The following is an 18,772-nucleotide window of genomic DNA, read 5'->3' as shown; positions in this document are numbered from 1 at the left end:
AGCTGCACTTGACAAGGAGCTTTTAAAAGTTTTCAATTTCATCTGCTGAAGAGAATTCAATAACAATGGCAGCATACATCAACAGGGAGCTCCCAGATATTCAAATCAAATTCAGAAGAGGCCGTGGAGCTAGGGATAGCATTCCTGAGGTATGATGGATCTATACTGAAAGCAGAGAGTACCAGAAAGATGAAGATGGCTGAATAGGCAGGCATAGTACATGGACCCTCTACAAAGGTACGAGAGACAAAATGAAACAGAAACAGAAGAAAATCCTGGAACCCTGAATTTCGGAACAAAGGTTCAAGAAGTGGACTAAGTGCCTGCTGAGAGAAGCTGAACAGGGACTGCGAGAGAGGGAGGGAGACTTGCTGGTGAATGGATGGCCAGATGTCTCATGACAATCTTGTGAACAGCTGTGGAAACAGAAGGTGGCCTGGTAGAGCAGATTCACACAGGCAACAGGAAAGGTAAGATTCCTTCTTTTCCCCCATACTCACCTGGTGGACAGAGGTGTGGCCAACTCCCATCCTCATCCCTTCCCCAACCCAGACACTGCTCTCACCCACAGGGTTGGAGACCACATGGTTGTGTCTACATTCAGGCCGGCTCAGCTCCAGACTTACAGAATCCCCAGAGCCACCAGACCAGCATTTAACCAGTCACCCTGCCCCCACATGCCCTGTGGTCCTAACAGACAATGAAACCAGCTCCATCAAGGGCTTCAATGAACTACTTCCAGATTGAGTGCCCTGAACATAGATAACAATAAGGCTGATAGGAACTTCATTTAGGGCCAGGAATTGTGGTCACATCCCTCCCACACCCATCTCCTGAGCAATGTGGCCTGCAGAAATCTCCCAAAGTTCGCTCCAGGTCCAACAGCTGCACTGTTTTGTTGTTGTTGTTGTTTTGGGGTTTGGTTTTTCCTTTTTGTTGTTTCATTGTTTTTGTTTATTCTTTCTCTTCCTCCTTCTTCTCTTTCCATTCCCTTGAGTTTTATCCTTTCTATCTCTGCTTTTGTTTTCTTTCTTTTCTCCTGTTTTCCTTTTTCCCCTCTCCTTTTTTCCACCCCTTTCGATTTTTCTTAACTGCTCTCTAATCTCTCTTTTCGTCTTCCCTCTCCCTGGTTTTTCGAGGTGGTCCCCCTCCTTTTTTAAAAAAATTTTATTCTCTATTGAGTGATAGCTTACATTGGAGAATACCAGTTTTACACTCATCGTTTCATGGCAATGATTACAATCTCCTCTGTGAATCATCATTCAACAGTATTTGCTTCCATTCCCTCTGTTTTTTGTTTGTTTTCGGGGGGAGGAGTGTACACAAAAACACCCAGGCATATATAATAATTTAAACTACTAAAAGGCACATTCTGTAAGTTTGCCCAGTCCCTCTCTTTCCATGAGTCTAGAGTCCTCGCTGCTCCCTCTCTCTGTGTCCTCATCTCTGCCTCCATCTCTGGTGTCACTACTTCTCTGGATAGGGTCCCACATTCCGCTTGTGCTCTTCTCCCTTGAAGTTCCTAGGGTCCTTTGTTTCTGGACTGTAAGATTAACTACTCCCCCGTTTTGTTACAAAACTTCTACCTTTACAATTGTGACAGTTGCAATTAGTCTTGATAATAACAATTACTCACTACTGAATCATAAGAATCTTATCCCCATCTCCTTTCACCAGACCTGTCTAGACAAGATGAAAACTATTCAGTGGGGGCACTGTCTTCCCCCACACACTCTGAAACTAAACTCCCTCTTGAAACCTTGTAAGCCAATCACTTCGTGCCTTTATCGTTCCGTCATTTCAGGTAGCCAATGTCTAAGTTTCAACCCTGTATACAGAAGGGATAGGATTGATACTTGATGTGAAGACTCCTTCCCTCTCAGTTGGTATTTTGAGCTACTACGTCCATAACTATAGGTCAAGTTAATCAAATTGTAGCAATTTAAACTTGTTTCCTTTATCAAAAAATTTTTTTTTATCTTGTCAAGTAATGATCATCAAGCCAATGAGACTAGGTCAAGTGAATATTTCTTTTTTTCTCTCTCTTAGTTTTCTCTTCTATAGCTCCATTTCCCTGTCCCTCTTTTGTCTTTATAGATATTATATAATTCTTTTTCTGATTCCTGCCTGTTTTTATTTCTTTTTACTCTTTATGTTATCTTTTCATTGTTGGTCCTTTGTTTGTTTATTCTGTTTTCTTGTGCCTTTTTCCAATCCAACAGGAGGCAGAAACGGTGCCCATACAGCCCAGCCACAACCGTACCCTCTGCAGTTTCACCTACTGAGCAAGAACCAATACCAGTTCCTATACCACCTGGTCAGCAATAAACAGTCGCCAATACCAGCCAAATCCATACTAAACTGAGGTGCACAAATGGCAAACAAAATTATATACATACTTCCATTCCCTAACTATACCCACAGAAGAAAGATGGTGAGACTCTAAGAACACACCAACATACAATCATCAATTAAATTCAAATATGACAACACCACAGTGCCCTGGAGACAACTGACCATTTTAACTCACACAAACAAAGCAAGAGAGAACGGCTCAAACAAACGACCAAGATGCAGAGACATTAAATGTTTCTGAGGAATAAAAGGTAATGGAACTAACTGAAAAATAATTCAAAAGAATGATATTTCAGTACTTTCAAAGAACTGACAGAAAAATAGAGGAAAGCAAGAATAACACAGAAAAAAACTTCCGAAGAATTCAGGAAAGCACTACAAGGATAGACAAAATATGATTTCTGAAACACTGTAAAACCTGCTATTAGAAACTCTGTAAAGGGTTGAAGATGCAGTCTTAGATTTCAGAAATGGACAATACATTAAAAGGGTAAAGCAATAGGTGCAAAGCAATGGAAACTCAAATTGTGAGGTTGAAGAAATCAAACTTCATCGAGGGCCTTCATGAACTACTTCCAGACAGAGTGTCCTGAACCCAGATAACACCAAGGCTGATAGGAACTCCAGTTAGGGCCTCAATATTAGTATGCTAGAACAATCAGAAAAAGAATGAAAAAATCAAAAAAAAAAAAAAAGCCTAAGAGTTATGTGGAACACCATGAAGAGGAACAACTTACAGGTGGTGACCAGAATTCCAGAACAGGAAGAGATAATAAATAGTACAGAAAAAACGGTCAAAGGGTTGTGGAAGAAAACTTCCCTAACATCATGAAAATGAGAGGATAAGCATACAAGAAGTAGAAAGAACCCCAAACAAGATAGATCCCCAAAGAAAATCATCAAGACATAACATAATTAAACTTTCAAAAACCAAAGACAAGGAAAGAATCCTATGAACAGCTTAGAAGAAACAAAAAGTTACCAACAAAGGAGAACCAGTAAGACTAAACTCTGATTTCTCAGCTGAAACCACGCAGGCAAGAAGGCAATGGGATGACATATACAAAACTCTGTAAGAAAAAAACTGTCAACTAAGAATCACATACCCAGCAAAACTGACCAGACCAACTTTACAAAAAAAATTTAGTGTTCTTTGTTTTTGTTTTTTTTTAACCTTTTCTTTTGAATTGAGTATAAGTTAACATACAAGCTCATCAGCTTTATATTCAACAAATTATCTGTTTTGTTTCATCTCAATGATTACAATCCTCTCCCTGCAACAACAGTTATCCTACTTCCTCCCTGTACTTCTCCATTTACATCTTATATTTGACAAATGAACAAAGCAAAAATATTTGCTGTACACATACAAATCAAAAAATATATATTCATTTAAATGTCCTAAGGGTATATACTGTAAGCCAGCCTCTTGCCCGCAGGCACATGGCCTTACCCCATGGGCCTAGGATCTACAGCTGCTCTATCTCTCCATGCCATCACCTAAAGAGTGTTCTTTGGATAGAAAACCAACAACAGCAGGTAACAACCTGAGATTACCTACATGACATCACCCAAAACTCAATCCAGATATAGAAGTATTTAAAGAAAAGCAATCCTACAAAATTACATAGGGAACCATAGTTAACAATTTATAAAGAAATTAACTACAAAGCAAAAAGAGGGAACAATGAAGATACAGAACTACCAAATGGGAAGGAAGTCAAGTAGATTTCAAGATGAAAGACAACTTTAAATGGGTGGGAGGACAGGGATTAATAAACTACAGGGTAATGTTATGTGCCTTTGAGTCAGTTCCGACTCATAGCGACCCTGTATAGGGTTTCCAAAGAGTAGCTGGTGTGGTTCACAGTCCAGTGCTGGTCCTAGATTCCCACACTAGGAGTCCAATGATAGGGAAACCTCAAGGAAAATTAATATACCTGCACATCAAAAATAAGAGAGGAAAACTGAGATTTCATAAATATCAACAAAACAGAAATGAAAAGAAAACCCACAAACAAAAGTAAACTAAAAGCAGAAAATTATGTGGAACAAGAAAACCAGCAGCAACATACATACAAGAAACACACACAACAAAATGACAGCAGTCAACTGGTACATGTCAGTAGTTATGATGGATATCAGTGTATTAAATACACCCATTAAGAGGCAGAGAACAGCAGGATGGAAGAGAAAACAGGACTCTTAGATATGCTGTCTATAAGGAGCACATGAAAAAGATGGAGACACATTAAATGTTCAACAGGAGAATGATTAAACAAACTTTGGTACGTACACACAATAAAATATATAGTATTACAATAGCATTGTATATAGAAATACAATTCTGAAGAATAATGATGTATCTATCTATGAAACACCTCACAACATGGTTGAACCTGGAGGACTTTATGCTGAGGAAAATTAGTCAATTACAAAAGGACAAAAATTGTATGAGAACCCCCTTCCAAGACTATGACTCAATGGGAATACACGCTATGATTGGTGACCACGCTCGACACTGATAAGGGGATATGAGGGAAAAACAGCAATGAAGTGGTGAGCTAAGCCCTACAATGTTCAATAGACTTCTGTGAATCCGGGTGAAGACCTGGTTAGCCAGCACTGTGGCAAGACCTGTAAACTCTTGGGCCCAAAGTCAGTGACATAGCCACAGAGGACTAGAGTGGAGAGTGAAGCGTCCAGCTGATAAGAAGAGAGGGCATAAGCATAAGAACACCCACACTTGCAGATAATACCCACTTATCCTGGCTTCAATGGATGATCAGAGCTCAACCAAAAATAAAAAGGAGAGGGAAAAAAAAAAGTATTCTCATACAATTTGATGAACTTGACCTACATCTATGGAAGCAGTAGCTCAAACGAGGGAACAAGTCCTTACAGCAAGAATCATTCCCACCCCCTCCACACACAGAGTAGACAGGTATGGGCAACTTGGACATTGGCTACCCAAAATGGGGGGTGGGAGGCTACAAAGGCAAGAAGTAACTGGCTTACAAGCTTTCAAGAGGGAACCTAGATCCAGAGGTTCTAAGTAGTATTCAATCTGACTAGGCGGGGCTGATGCAATGAAATGCAGACGAGTCTCTTGTGATACAATAGTGAATAATTGTTATCAGGACTGATTGTGAGGGTTGGAAATGCAAAGGTAGATAGACGTTTTATAGCAAGGAGGGGAGTGATTAACTTTTCAGTCTAGGAGCAGAGGTGACCCTACCCAGAGAAGCAGTGATGCCTGAAATGGAGCCAGAGATGATGACGTGGAGCGATGGAGCAGCTGGAGACTTTAGATCCAGAGAGGGAGAGAGACTGTGTGCTGAAGACCTGGGGGGCACGGGGGCAGGATTGCATGGAGGGGATTGTAACCATGGCAATGAGATGATATACGATATAATGAATGTAAAACTAATGTTCTCCCATGTAAACTATCACATAATTCACAATAAAACATTTAAGAAAAAAAAATGTATGAGACCAATGTTGTAAAAAATTAAGAAACATTTTCTTAATAAAAGAAACAATCTATGATGATTACAGGGGGAAAGAAAATTATTCACAGATTAGAGGATAGACACGTGTTAACATGAGTGACTGGGAAGGCAATATATAAGAGGAAGGTTAGCAGAGGTAAGATGAAGGTAGTAGGAGACACGGGGAGGAATTCAACAGTTAAAAGTGAGTAGAAGTAAGTACTGCTAACTGTTTGTATATGGAAGGGATTGCAATCATTGTAGTGGAGCAAAGTACATGATCTGATGAATGTAAAACTGATGATCGCTATAAACTTTCACTCAATTCACTATAAAAAGTTAAAAAACAAACAAACAAACCCTATAAGGCAGTTCTTTCTTATAGTCTCTAGGTAGTCAGCATGGACTCCACAGCACACAACTAAAGAGGTAGATAGGGGCTAGATGGAGGACTTGTGGTCCTTGCAAAGGAGTTAAGTAACATGAGCAGATTTATATTGTAAACAACAACAAAACCCTCAAAACTATATATATAAATATAAAACAGGGCTTACTGGTCAGAAACAGACTGGAGGAACCTGAGACTATGGCCCTTAACCACCTTTTGGTCTGGAACAGAACTCACCCTTGTGGACCAATTTTCAGTCAAGCAGTTGATAGGTATACAGGAGGGACAACAGAACTAGTAAAGTAGGCTCACTATGGAATGGTCAGCCACTCAAGATCAAAAGGATAACATTTACCTAAGGACAAAGTTGAAAAGGAATGGGAAAGAGGCTAGAATGCAAATAGGAATCATAGGGAGGACAAGGGATAGCCATTGTTGCATGTAGAAGACTGCAACCATTGAGATGAAACCAAGTGTATGACTTGTTGAATGTAAAACTGATGATCTGCTCTACAAACCTTCACTCAATCCATAGTAAAAAGCTTCAAAAACTGTCACACACACAAAAAATGAATACCAGAAAGATGTTTTACCTATGCTTTATTTACTATGCAAAGGGCATTCAACTGAATGGATCGTAACAAACTATGGATAACGCTTCATTGGCTACCCAAAGAATGCATTGTCCAGAACACTTAATTATGCTCATAAGGAACCTGTACATAGATCAAGAGACAGAGTTATTAGAGCTTAACAAGGGGATACTTAATGGTTTAAAACCAGGAAAAGTGTGCATTTTAAAGGAAAAAGAAGAAGAAAAATGCTGCAGAAAGCATTAAAAGAAGATGGAGGAATACACAGAGTCACTGTACCAAAAAGAAATGGTTGAGCCTAGAGTGGCTAGAAGAACAGAAGACACTTCTTGAAAGAAAGACCGACAGAAAACATAGGCAGACCGACTGTAACTACAAGAACAAGCAAGTTGCTCGCCCAGGAGACATCAAGGCAAGTGGTTGGGTCCCCTCAGAGCAAACCCCCTTCCAAGACTAAGACTCAATGGGAATACACGCTTTGATTGGTGACCACGCTCCTCACCGATAAGGGGAAGTGAGGGAAAAACTGAAATGAAGCTGCGAGCTAAGCCCTACAATGTTCAATAGACTCCTGTTATCTGGGTGGAGACCTGGTTGGCCAGCAGTATAGCAAGACTTGGGGACTCTTCGGCCCAGAGTCAGTGACATAGCCACAGAGAACTAGAGTGGTGAGTGAAGCATCCAGCTGATAAGAAGAGAGGGCATAGGCACAAGAACACCCACACTTGCAGATAATACCCACTTGACCTGGCTTCAAGGACTGGATGATCAGAGCTCAACTAGAAGAAGAAAGAAGAGGAAAAAGAGAGTAATCTGATACAATTTGATGAACTTGACCTACACCTGTGGACGCAGTGGCTCAAAAAAGGGAACAAATCTTTACAGCAAGGACCATTCCCACCCCCTCCATACACAGAGTAGACAGGGATGGGCAACTTGGGCACTGGCTACCCAAAATGGGGGGCGGGGGTGGGCTACAAAGGCAAGAAGTGACTGGCTTATAAGCTTTCAAGAGGGAACTTAGATCCAGAGGGCATGGAGGAAGGTAGAATCTCCACTGAGTAGTATCCAAACTGTCTAGGTGGAGCTGATGAAAGGAAATGCAGATAGGTCTCTTGTGATACAATAGTGAATAATCGTTATCAGGACTGATTGTGAGGATTGGAAATGCAAAGGTAGATGTTTAGTAGCAAGAAGGGGCGTGATTAACTTTCCAGTCTAGGAGCGGAGGTCCCTGGGACCATGAAGGGAGAAGAGAGGAGAGCGGTACCCTACCCAGAGAAGCAGTGATGCCTGAGATGGAGGCAGAGACGATGACATGGAGAGATGGAGCAGCTGGAGACTTTAGACCCAGAGAGGGAGAGGGGCTGTGTGCTGATGACAGGGGGGTGGGGGGAGGGCGGCAGGCTGATAGGATATACCCTTTGGTTGGCTGATGATGCATGGAGGGGATTGTAACCAAGGCAATGAAATGATATACAATAGGATGAATGTAAAACTAATGTTCTCCCATGTAAACTATCACATAATTCACAATAAAACATAAAAAAACACATAGGAAAGTATGTGAAGTGAGCAAGCAAAAAAGGAAAGAAATGGTTGATATTCATCCATCTCAAGAGGTATCATGTGATCAAGAGCTAATGATACTGAAGGAAGAAGTCCAAGGTGCACTGAAGGTACTGACAAAGAACAAGGCACCTGGCACTGATGAAATACAAATTGAAATTTTTCAATAAAATTAGGTGGCACTAGAGGCACTCACTCATCTATGCCAAGAAATTTGGAAGACCTGGCCAACTGACTGGAAGAAATCCATATTTTTGCCCATTCCAAAGAGAGGTGACCCAAAGGAATGTGGAAATCATCAGACAATATCATTAATATCACATGCAAGTAAAATGTTGCTACAGATCATTTAAAAACAGCTGCAGCAATACATTGATAAGAGAACTGCCAGAGGTTCTAATCAGATTCAGATGAGGACGGGGAACAAGGAATGTCAATAGAGGGCAAAATTAATTATTTAGCTGGAAATCAGGTATATGAACCTCTATGTATAACGAAGTAAGAAGTCATTATATACGGACCAGGTGATGAAACTAGATTACTGAACAGCATTTAGGAGACTAAATCATGGGAATTTTTATTTCCATCAACTCAAAATAGAGACTCCCCAGTTTCTATGAACTCCAGAAGGCCAGCCATTAAAATGCAGATACTCCAACAAAAACAACAAAGTTCTTACCTTTTCTCTCTTAAATGTCATGCTCCCTTCGGTCCTGAACTCCGTGATGCCTTTTTGCAAATATATATCTGAATCTCTTCTCAGATGTAGATATTACATTGCTTTCAAAATGTGAAATAAAATAAAATGGTGACATGTGAAAAAAAGAATCATCACATAATAGAAATCTAAGAAGCTAAACTATGATAAACTAAGATTTTGAATTAGATATAGTTGAAGACTTTCTTGCCTAGAAAGTCTTAAGAGTATAATTTCTGAACATTGATTTAACAACAAAAAAGATTAATATCTATATTGCAAGGGAAATAGGAAAAAAGTGGTTTATGAAAGCTAAATTCTTACCTGATTTAATATGAAATCAGTTCAGTAGATCCTATTATGTAGACTCTTTGAGGTAAATACTAGAAGAAATAGATAATAGAATTGAAAATGCTTGTCTCTGGTTTGGTTTTGGTATTATCATTTAGCAGCAAGCATACCAATTCAATTGTTGTTGTTGTTGTTATGTGCCGTGGAGTCGGTTCCGACTCATAGCGACCCCGTACAGGGTTTCCGAGGCTGTAAATCTTTACGGGAGCAGAAAGCCTCATCTTTCTTCCGCAGAACAGCTGGTCGTTTCATACTGCTGACCCTGAGGTTCACAGCCCGATTCATAACCACTACGCTACATGTATAATTCAGTGACACTGATGACCTGCTTGGAGTTGTCCAACCATTCCCACCTTCTTTTCTGAGTTGTTCCTTCTCCATGAACATAAACTCACTATTGACCTCCTCAGCCCCCACCAATGTTCTTATAGAATCTTTTGAGATGTTGTTGTCCATTTGATCCCTTGCAGATCACCCACCCACACACCAGATCATTCTAAAAATAGCAAAATGCTCAAGGCAGATTTTTTTCTTAACTAGTTATTTGGTTTTAAGATGATTTCAAGGCATATTTTGGTTTAAGGGTTAAAGATTATCTTAGGGCAATAGTTTGAGGGATTCACCAGTGCCCCTGGGTTCAGAAAGTCTGGAGTCTATGACATTTTGAAATTCTGTTCTGCATTTTCCTTTTTAATCAAGATTCTTGTATAGAATCTTGGATTAAAATGTTCAGCAATGGTAGTCAGTTCTGGTCTCAAGGAAAATGAGGCAGTTGTTTATGGAGATAACTAGCTACACATTCTACTATCCTCCTCCTATTCCTGACTCTCATGTTGTTCCAGGCAAACAGAAATCACTTGTGCCTTGGATGTCTCCTTGCAAACCTTTCAGACCACAGACACTATGCAATGCACTAGGAGGCAGAATAGAAGTCCTCAACACATGAAGACAATTCATTGGAATGTCCCATGAAACCATGACCCTAAACTTCCAAACCAAGAAACCAGATCCCATGAGGTATTTGATTGTACACAAGCAGCCTCAGCAGCTACTATCCCAACTGTTTGTTCTTGTTGTTGAAATTCATTACACAACTTTTGTCAGCTAAACTTTTTATAAGTGTACAACTTACTGATCACAACTACAATTAGTTGTGCAACCCTATCCTTAATCAATGTGATTTTCCCCACATTGTTAGCCCCTTTTTTTCTTCCCTCCTTCCCTCCCTCAAACTGCCAATCTTCTGGTTAGCAGCCCAATGCTTAACCCACTGTATCATCAGGGATCCTTACTATATTCCAGGCACTGTGGATGTAACAGTGATCAACTTCATTTAATTCATGTGTCAAATGGTGTTTCAAAGTCATGGCAGTCAAAACTGCCCAAGTCTATAGGTGCCAGATGTTTTTGCAATCACATGTGTACAGGGAATATAGGATATGGACTCATTGGATCAATTCTAAGAGTATAGCTTTTAAGTACCAGCTTTAAAATTACCTCCTCTACCAAAATTTGCCAAAAGTAGCTTTCTAAATTCAGTCTTTTGACCTAATCCCTGTTTCAAAAGCTGCTTTTCTTCTCCAGTAATTTTTGCCCCAAAAGACAACTACTGTTTTTTGTTTCTGCCCCACGATCATAAATGGCAAGACTTTAATAATACAGGTTTATGTATTTTAAATTTTTGAGACAGAGGGGGGCTATATTCGCCTGATTCACTGTCTTTGTCTGTGGGTCAGATTCAGGCCAGAGGCTTCTATCAGGGTGGATTTGGCAGGTAAAATGGCAAGGTGCTGAGGACTCCTAGGATCAGGAGGCATTACAGCAGGCCAGTGGCTCAAGTCCAAAGAACCAGAGGTCAGATGATGAGTCAATCACAGGATTCGGATCCAGCTGAAAGCAACAGGCCCTGCCCAAGCGTCCAATATATTGGAAGTAAGCAGCCCCAAAGAAAACCTCCTTTCAGTTGACTGGTTGTTCACAGCAGCTCTCATCATAGGGGTGATCCCATTCTATTAATTTCATCATGAAGGATGACTATATCTTAATAGCTAAACCGCTGAGAAGTCTGACCCAGCCAAGATGACACAAAACCTTAACTATCATACTCACTTATACACACTATTGATTTCTTAGCAGACCACAATGCTTCATTATATCCTATTAAGTTTAGAGCTGCACACACACAGAATGACTGTATCAGACAGGATTATACACTCCCACTTCTGAGCTGTAAGAGATTATGGTTATGTGCAATGATAGTTTTATATATTTGTGATTCACGGAAAGTCCTATTTCAAAAGACCCAGTTTCATTTTTTAAAATTTACATTCTTCCATAAATACAACGTACAAAGAATTACAAGTTATTGGTGATTATTCCTAACAACCAGCCATGGACTTACGACATTTTATTAAATCACCCAGATCTATAGTGAGAGAACTGAGATCAACATCTAAGCCTCAATTCCTCCCCCACAGTAATCCAAGGAGGACTCTGGGGGACACTACTTTAAAAACTGTTTTGTTTTTAAAATAAAACAGCAAGAAAAAGAAAATATCTGAGTTTTTTAAAGGGTGATACCATCACCTTAGTAAAATGTGTACCTAAAATGCAGCTGGCTCAGAGCTTGCAAAGACAGAGTAGTGACTAGGGGCTTGTTCACTGTGTAGAAGGAAGCCTAGGCTGTGTTCATCCTTTTTTAAGTACAACGCAGAAAATTACTCAGACTGCCCCAGTGACATTTTTCCTGTTGTGTTTTACCTGATGTGAACATTCTTTTGTCTCTTCTGCTTAACAATGTCTCCCTCTACCCCAAGAGGGAACAATGAAAGGGTAAACTATTTATAATCACTCTAGCTAAGATCTTACAGCATCTTCAACACCCCACCCCCTTATCTGAGGCTTCACTTATAACTTGCCTATTTGCTAGTAACTCACCTAAGTTTCTCTTTTGGTCCTCAAACAGGAGAAAGCAGGAAGAATATAACCTCATCTCTTAAATACAATGTGACCAATGCCATTGTCCATTTTGGTTCAGTTATTTCTTGAGACATCTGTGTGGGCAAGAAAGATTGTGTCTGCTATGGCAGAAGTCAGAGGAAAGATGATTATAGAAGCTGAAGTATTTGTTCAACGGTTAAATGGCAAAAGAACTACATTCTCCCAGACATTTCACTGTTGTTTACCCACAAGCAAGATGGAAATAGTTAGCACCACCTGTGTTGCCCTTATTTCCATGAAAGCAAAGGTTAGAGGAATGAAGATTGTCATCTCAGTTAAATATCATCTGAACTCCCGAAGTACTAAGGCAGCCAAAAAGGGATGACTAGTTGGGAAACCTGGCTTTGTTCCCTGACCCAATTTGAATCAAATCAGACTTAATTTCTAGTCTGAAGTCAGCTTCAATTCAACAGCTCAAATTAGTTGTTTTCCAAATGATGCAGGAGTTGTAGGGTAAAATGTGCACTTGTGTGCAACACTTTATTCTAGCTATCACATCATCACATTTTATCTACACAGAAGGTATTAGTGCACCTTATTCAAAGAGGGCAAGGTGACAAAACTCAGGAGCGACGAGTATCTGAACCCAGGTCTGTACAACTCCCAACTGATACTCTTAACTTCGTTTAGCTGTTGCTAACCAAGAACTGGATTTCTGGTGTGACGTTGTAGTATAAGCACTGGACTGTGAACCACAAGGTCAGCAGTTCAAATCCACAGGCTGCTCCTCAGAAACACTACACAGGGTCATTATGAATTGACACTGACTCGAAGGCACTTAACAAAAGAATCAAACATTAGGTTGGACAAGTAGAGGTCACCACACGTAAGGCTGGCCTTTGGACAAGGGGAGACCACCCTCTCTCTGATACCCAATCATCATGCTCTTAGCTTACTCTACGGATTTCTAGCATTTATCTCTACCTGAACTTGTATCTATTCACGTCACAAGTACTAGCTGTGCTTCTCCATATCCCACCCACAACCCACTGCTGCTGAATCGATAAAAGGGTAGAAAAGCTTCATAGGGTTTTCAAGGCCGTAAATCTTTATAGAAAATAGACTGCCTGCTCTTTTTCCAGTGGTGTTGTTGGTGAGCTCAAATCACCAATCTTTTGGTTAGTAGTCCAGTGCTTAACCTACTGTGTCACCAAAGATTTTTACTATAGTCCAGGAACTGGAATGGTGATTTAGACAGACTGGTAGCATAGTGGTTACAAATCAGGCTGCTATTCTTAAGGTCAGGAGTTCGAAACAACCAGCAGTCCCATGGGAGAAAGATGAGAGGCTTTCTGCTTCCATGGAAACTCACAGGCTCAGAAACGCCTCAGACACCCTATACAGAGTCGATATGCGTCAGAACTGACTCCTCGGCACACAACTGCCAGACAGATAACAATCTCTGCCCTCACAAAGCTGACATTCTTTATTGTTAACTTCTTCCCATCATCCTAACCAAAACACAAGCTCCATGAGGGCAGAAACACCTGCTTTGCTTATTGCATTAACTGTAGCACCAAGAATAGCCTTTGGCATGTGGCAGATGTTTAATAAATATTTGCTGAATAAATGAGCGAAAAGGTGCCAAGACACAAATGTTTGCCACAGATTTTCATCTATTTCTACTGTGTACAACATTGTTCCAACAAGTCACCAAACGGATTTTATTCCCATGCAAAGTTCCTTACAGTGCACTGTCTTCATGCTATACAAAAAAGTAAAATCATGACTAAAACATCCCAGTATATTTTAAATGTTGAAACAAGCAGCAACTTGGTCATTTTTAGTATTTAGTTTTTTCAGTGCAAAGTAAAAGAGCCATAATATTATAACGAGTCTTGATGTGGTGCTATAAGAGAAGCACTAGACTGCTAACCACAAGGTTGGTGGTTCAAACTTACCAGCTGCTCTTCAGAAACTCTATACAAGTTGGAATCAACTTGAGGGCACTTAACAACAATGTTGCTGCTAAGTGCCATCAAGTTGGTTCCAACTCAGTGATCCTATATAGGGTTTCCAAAGAGCAGCTGCTTTGCAGTCTAGTGCTTTACCCCACAGTGCCACACCAGAAAAGTGTTGTGCTGTTATTGTTCAGTGCCACCAAGTCGGTTCCAACACAAAGTGACCCTGCCTAGAGTTTCCTAAGAGCAGCTGGTGAGCTTGAACTGCTGACCTTGTGGTTCAAAGTAACCTTTCAGTACAGTGCATTAACCCAGAGCACCACACCAGGACTTCACAACCACGAGAGCAGACAGTAAATGCATATGAGGAAAAGGATTTTTAAATAGATTTTTATTTGTAAAGTTAAAAAACAAAAAACTAATCCGTGTCAGGCTCCTTCTTCTTTCTCCTTGTTCCTTTTGAGTAACTGCCAGGTTCAGTTTGTTGTGTCAGCCACTCTTTCTCCAGCTGCTTCAGCATGTCTGGCGTGAGGAGTCCTTGCTGCACCAATCTGGAAGCAAGGGATTTGTCTCCTGCCTCGGGGCTGTGGGGCTCAGCAGCTTTCAGCCCTGGAGTTTTGGTGGCACGCTTCCTTCTAGCTTGGTTCTTTAAAGTGCTTGACAAATGAGACTGGCTCCCTGCTGGCAAGTTCTCCAAATGCAACAGCTTATGTGATTCAGAAATTTTAATCAATTTAGTGATGTTGTGTACACCTTCTTGGATAATGCCATCTAGTTCTTTCTGGAGATCTCGAATAAGGCTGGCATCTGGAAACATGTCCAAAAATCGGTAGCTGGAACAAGACACATGATATTACAGGCAGAGTTTTTATCACAGTTGCTGGACCCACCTCGAGGACCTATTTCCATCCTGACAGTGATTAACTCCAAATGCTCTCTCCCTGCACTCTGTCCAGGGCTTCTGCTCAGCCGTCACTCCTCCCTAGCTCACCTGAGGAACTTGTGGCCTCGTGACTGCCTGTGAGCTGCTCCCCTCGGGGAACATGTCCTGCCCTTAAGAATCACCATCTAGAGCAGTGCTTCTCAAATGTCAACATACAAATGAATCAATCACCGGGGAATCTGCTAAGAGCAGAACTCTGGGGAGACCTGATAAGCTGTGTACTTGTAAGGGACTGCCAAGTGCCTTTAGTCCATAGGTCACCCTCTGAGGAGCCAGGGTGGAGAGGACCTCTCCCCTAACTATCTTAATTAAGATCACAATAACTCATGTAACTTTTGGAATGAGTATTACAAACCAAGTTCAACGGCCTTTATGGACAATAATCATCATACAGAGCAGCATGCAAATGTGCGCCTAACTTCACAGAACAAAAGGCCACTCATAAAACCTTTAGTCTGGTGCTGGTGGCAGTAGTGGTGTGCCGTGGAGTCAGTTCCAAGTCAAACCAACCCTATGTAGGGTTTCTGAGGCTGTTAATCTTTATGAAGCAGAAAGCCTCATCTTTCTTCTGAAAAGCAGCAGGTAGACTCAAACTGGTGACCTTACTATTAACAACCCAACACATAACCCACTACACTGCCAGGGCTTCTTAAAATCTTTTACCCTATGAGAAAATTGAGAGCACATAAAGGAAAACATTTAGTACCTTAGCCACAGGTAGAGATCCAAGACATCGTGAACAGCTTCAAGATCCATGAGGTCTTTAATATTTTTAGGTGAAAGTAATGGCCATTTAATATATCGGCGTAGCCATGCAAAAGTCAGGGGCTCATTCCTGCTAAACTGCCTGGCAAACTGAGAAAAAAAGAAGGTAAGAGTTTGGTAAAGGAATTAGAATTCACTTAAGTCTGTGATGGCAAAGAGAAAGGAAGAAAGCACAGTGAAATGCTAACTCCGGATGTGTTTCAACTGGCTGGCTGACTTTCTTCTTTGCAGTTTTCCATATTTTTATGAAGGAGCCCTGAAGGAGCACGGTTAAGCATCTGACTTCTAATAGAAGAGTCAGTAGTTTGAAGCCAGCAGCTGTTCTCTGCTTCTATAAAGACTGTTGTTGTCGGCGGCAGAATCACAGCCTTGGAAACCCTGGCGGGCACTTCTGTCTGCCCTACAGGGTTGCTATGAATTGGAATCAACTTTATAAAAGCACTTAGCAAGAAAGGGAGGATGATTTTCTTCATTTCCCAAAATCAGGACAATAGTATGTGGCATTAGAAGTTTTATAAGGGCTAACTTTTCAGGTCCTAAATTTACTCTCCTTTATAACATTTGATGTTCTACGTGCTTGGCAATCTGGAAATCTTCATTTCTACCCTTCATGTAGGCTCACAACCTCAAACAGCTTAATTTTCTGTCTCTCACTATGTCCCCTCTTCTCATAAAGTCTTGGTGTGGTCTGGTGAAAGGCTGGCCACAAGGCAATCTTGACTCTGCCTCTAACTCACTGTACGGCTCTGGCCAAGTCACCACTCTGCCTCAGCCCCGTGTCTGGATGGGAACCGTGTATGTTGTGGAATCCAGTTGGGGTAAGTAGTCCCCAGTGGCTGACGGCCTCTCTCTTCCTCTAGTACTGTTGATGGGGCTGGTGGTCCAGAGGTTGCTTATTCCTTGGAGGCCATGTGGACCATAATGTTCACCACCTGTTGTTGTACCGAATTCATTGTTATACCAGGAAATGACCTTGATAAAGTGGTTGTTGAGGGCAATGCCAGTCCCAGCATCAAAGGTGATGAGTGAGTGTCCCTGTATTGTCACAAGAGCCGACCTGGTCTTCAGGGTAACCCAGGATGCCTTTTAGGGGAACATCTGATGCCTGCTTCACCACCTTCTTGATGTTATCATATTTGGCAGCTTTCTCCAAATGGCAGGTCAGATTCATGACACATTTAGACTCGGGACACAGAAGGCCAAGCCAGTGAGTTTCCCATTCAGCTCAGGGATAACCTTGCCCACAGCCTTGGCACTGCTGATAGACACAGGGATGATGTTCTGGGCAGCCCCACAGCCATCACGCCAAGTTTCCCAGAGGGAGCCATCTAGACTTCTGGGTGGCAGTGATGGCACGGACTGTGGTCACGAATCCCTCCATGATGCCAAAGTTGTCCTGGGTGACGTTGGTCAGTTGGTGGTGTAGAAGGCATTGCTGACAATTTTGAGGGAGCTGTCATACTTCTCGTGGTTCACGCCCATCACAAACATGGGGGCATCATCAGGAGGAGCAGAGATGATTACCCTTTTGGCACCTCCTTTCCAGTGAGCCCCAGCCTTCTCCAATTCTTCTCTAATCTTACAAGAGATAAAAGAAGAAAGGAGTCCTGATATGCTGCTATGGGTTAATGGACTGCTAAGTCGGTTTGAACTATAAGGTCGGTGTTGAAGCTCTGCTTGTTAATCCACCCACGTGTAGTATTTATGTTATAGTCACACTATAACCTTTTCTTGAATTGTTGGGGAATGTGGGAAAGGCACTCAAGCATCACGCATTATCACACATAACCAATATAATAGGTAACAGGAAAACAATAATAGAAGGCTTTTTAAGCAAAAAATTTAAATCTTTAGTTTCCAAGAATAAAGTGATTTCATTTCCTGATTAGGGAAAATTCTCTCTAAATGTCTAATCTAAGCAAGCTAAATACTTCAAGGAGTCAGGAGGGTATTAGACCAACTATTGCCAAACAATGCTGCTGATTTTATTAAATTCAATCTGGTGCACTGTGCTGTGTTCAGTAAATGCCAAGCAAGACAGTCACAGAGGCTGGAAATGTGACCACACCAACGTGCTAAGTAGGGCATGTCAAACATAACTCTCAAGTTCTCTAAGAAAGGCAGTGGATTTAAAATTTTGGGTCACAAACAACTAGTGGAAGCCCAATATGTAAATGAGGCAAGCACAAAATTGCCCAGAGGAGGGTAGAAATGTTCACCCCATTCAGACATCTTCACTCAGCAGTCCCTCCAGGGAGCACAAATTCAAGACCAATGTTCTAAAAACATCAAAGAGAGAATCAATGGGGCTGAGCTCTTTGTTATAGTTCAATAATAATGATGATTAAGAAAAAAAAAAAAAAACCTCCAGATTTCATTCACATTCTAATACTTAAACAGAAAACACAAGTAGCTGTTTAACTGGATTGTTCTAGAAAGCACACTGTTGCCTACTACTAGCTAACAACATAGGCTTCATTAATATATCTGTGCAGATGGGACCAAGGCCATGGGATCTATCTCCATTCGGGTACTCAGGAAAAAAAAGACCGCTCCATCAACTTCCACCTTCTGCTAGACAACCAGCTTTCTTACAAATGTCGTCAGCTCTAACAAACAGAGTAGTCAAAGATTTTCTAGGTTAAACATCTGGGCATGGAAGACTTCCAAGAACACGCTACTAAAAGAAAAAAGTTGCAAAATTATTTATGGGAAAGCA

General features: G+C 41.1%; 1 protein-coding gene across 1 annotated transcript in view; it reads right to left on the bottom strand.

Annotated features, from left to right (window-relative positions):
- Positions 1–14,726: 14,726 nt before the first annotated feature.
- SUPV3L1 (suppressor of var1, 3-like 1 (S. cerevisiae)) overlaps positions 14,727–18,772 on the bottom strand; it is a 39,828-nt gene continuing 35,782 nt past the window's right edge. Inside the window, exons 14-15 of the mRNA XM_006835842.1 lie at positions 15,995–16,143; positions 14,727–15,178 (exon numbers count right to left, since the gene is read on the bottom strand). Of these exons, the coding sequence (XP_006835905.1) occupies positions 14,764–15,178; positions 15,995–16,143 (564 nt within the window). The 3' untranslated portion in view covers positions 14,727–14,763. The remainder of the gene's footprint in view (positions 15,179–15,994; positions 16,144–18,772) is intronic.

The sequence above is a fragment of the Chrysochloris asiatica genome, unplaced genomic scaffold (genome assembly GCF_000296735.1).
Source record: "Chrysochloris asiatica unplaced genomic scaffold, ChrAsi1.0 scaffold00020, whole genome shotgun sequence".
NCBI classification, from domain to species: domain Eukaryota; kingdom Metazoa; phylum Chordata; class Mammalia; order Afrosoricida; family Chrysochloridae; genus Chrysochloris; species Chrysochloris asiatica.
This window is presented reverse-complemented; position numbering and strand designations above follow the sequence as displayed.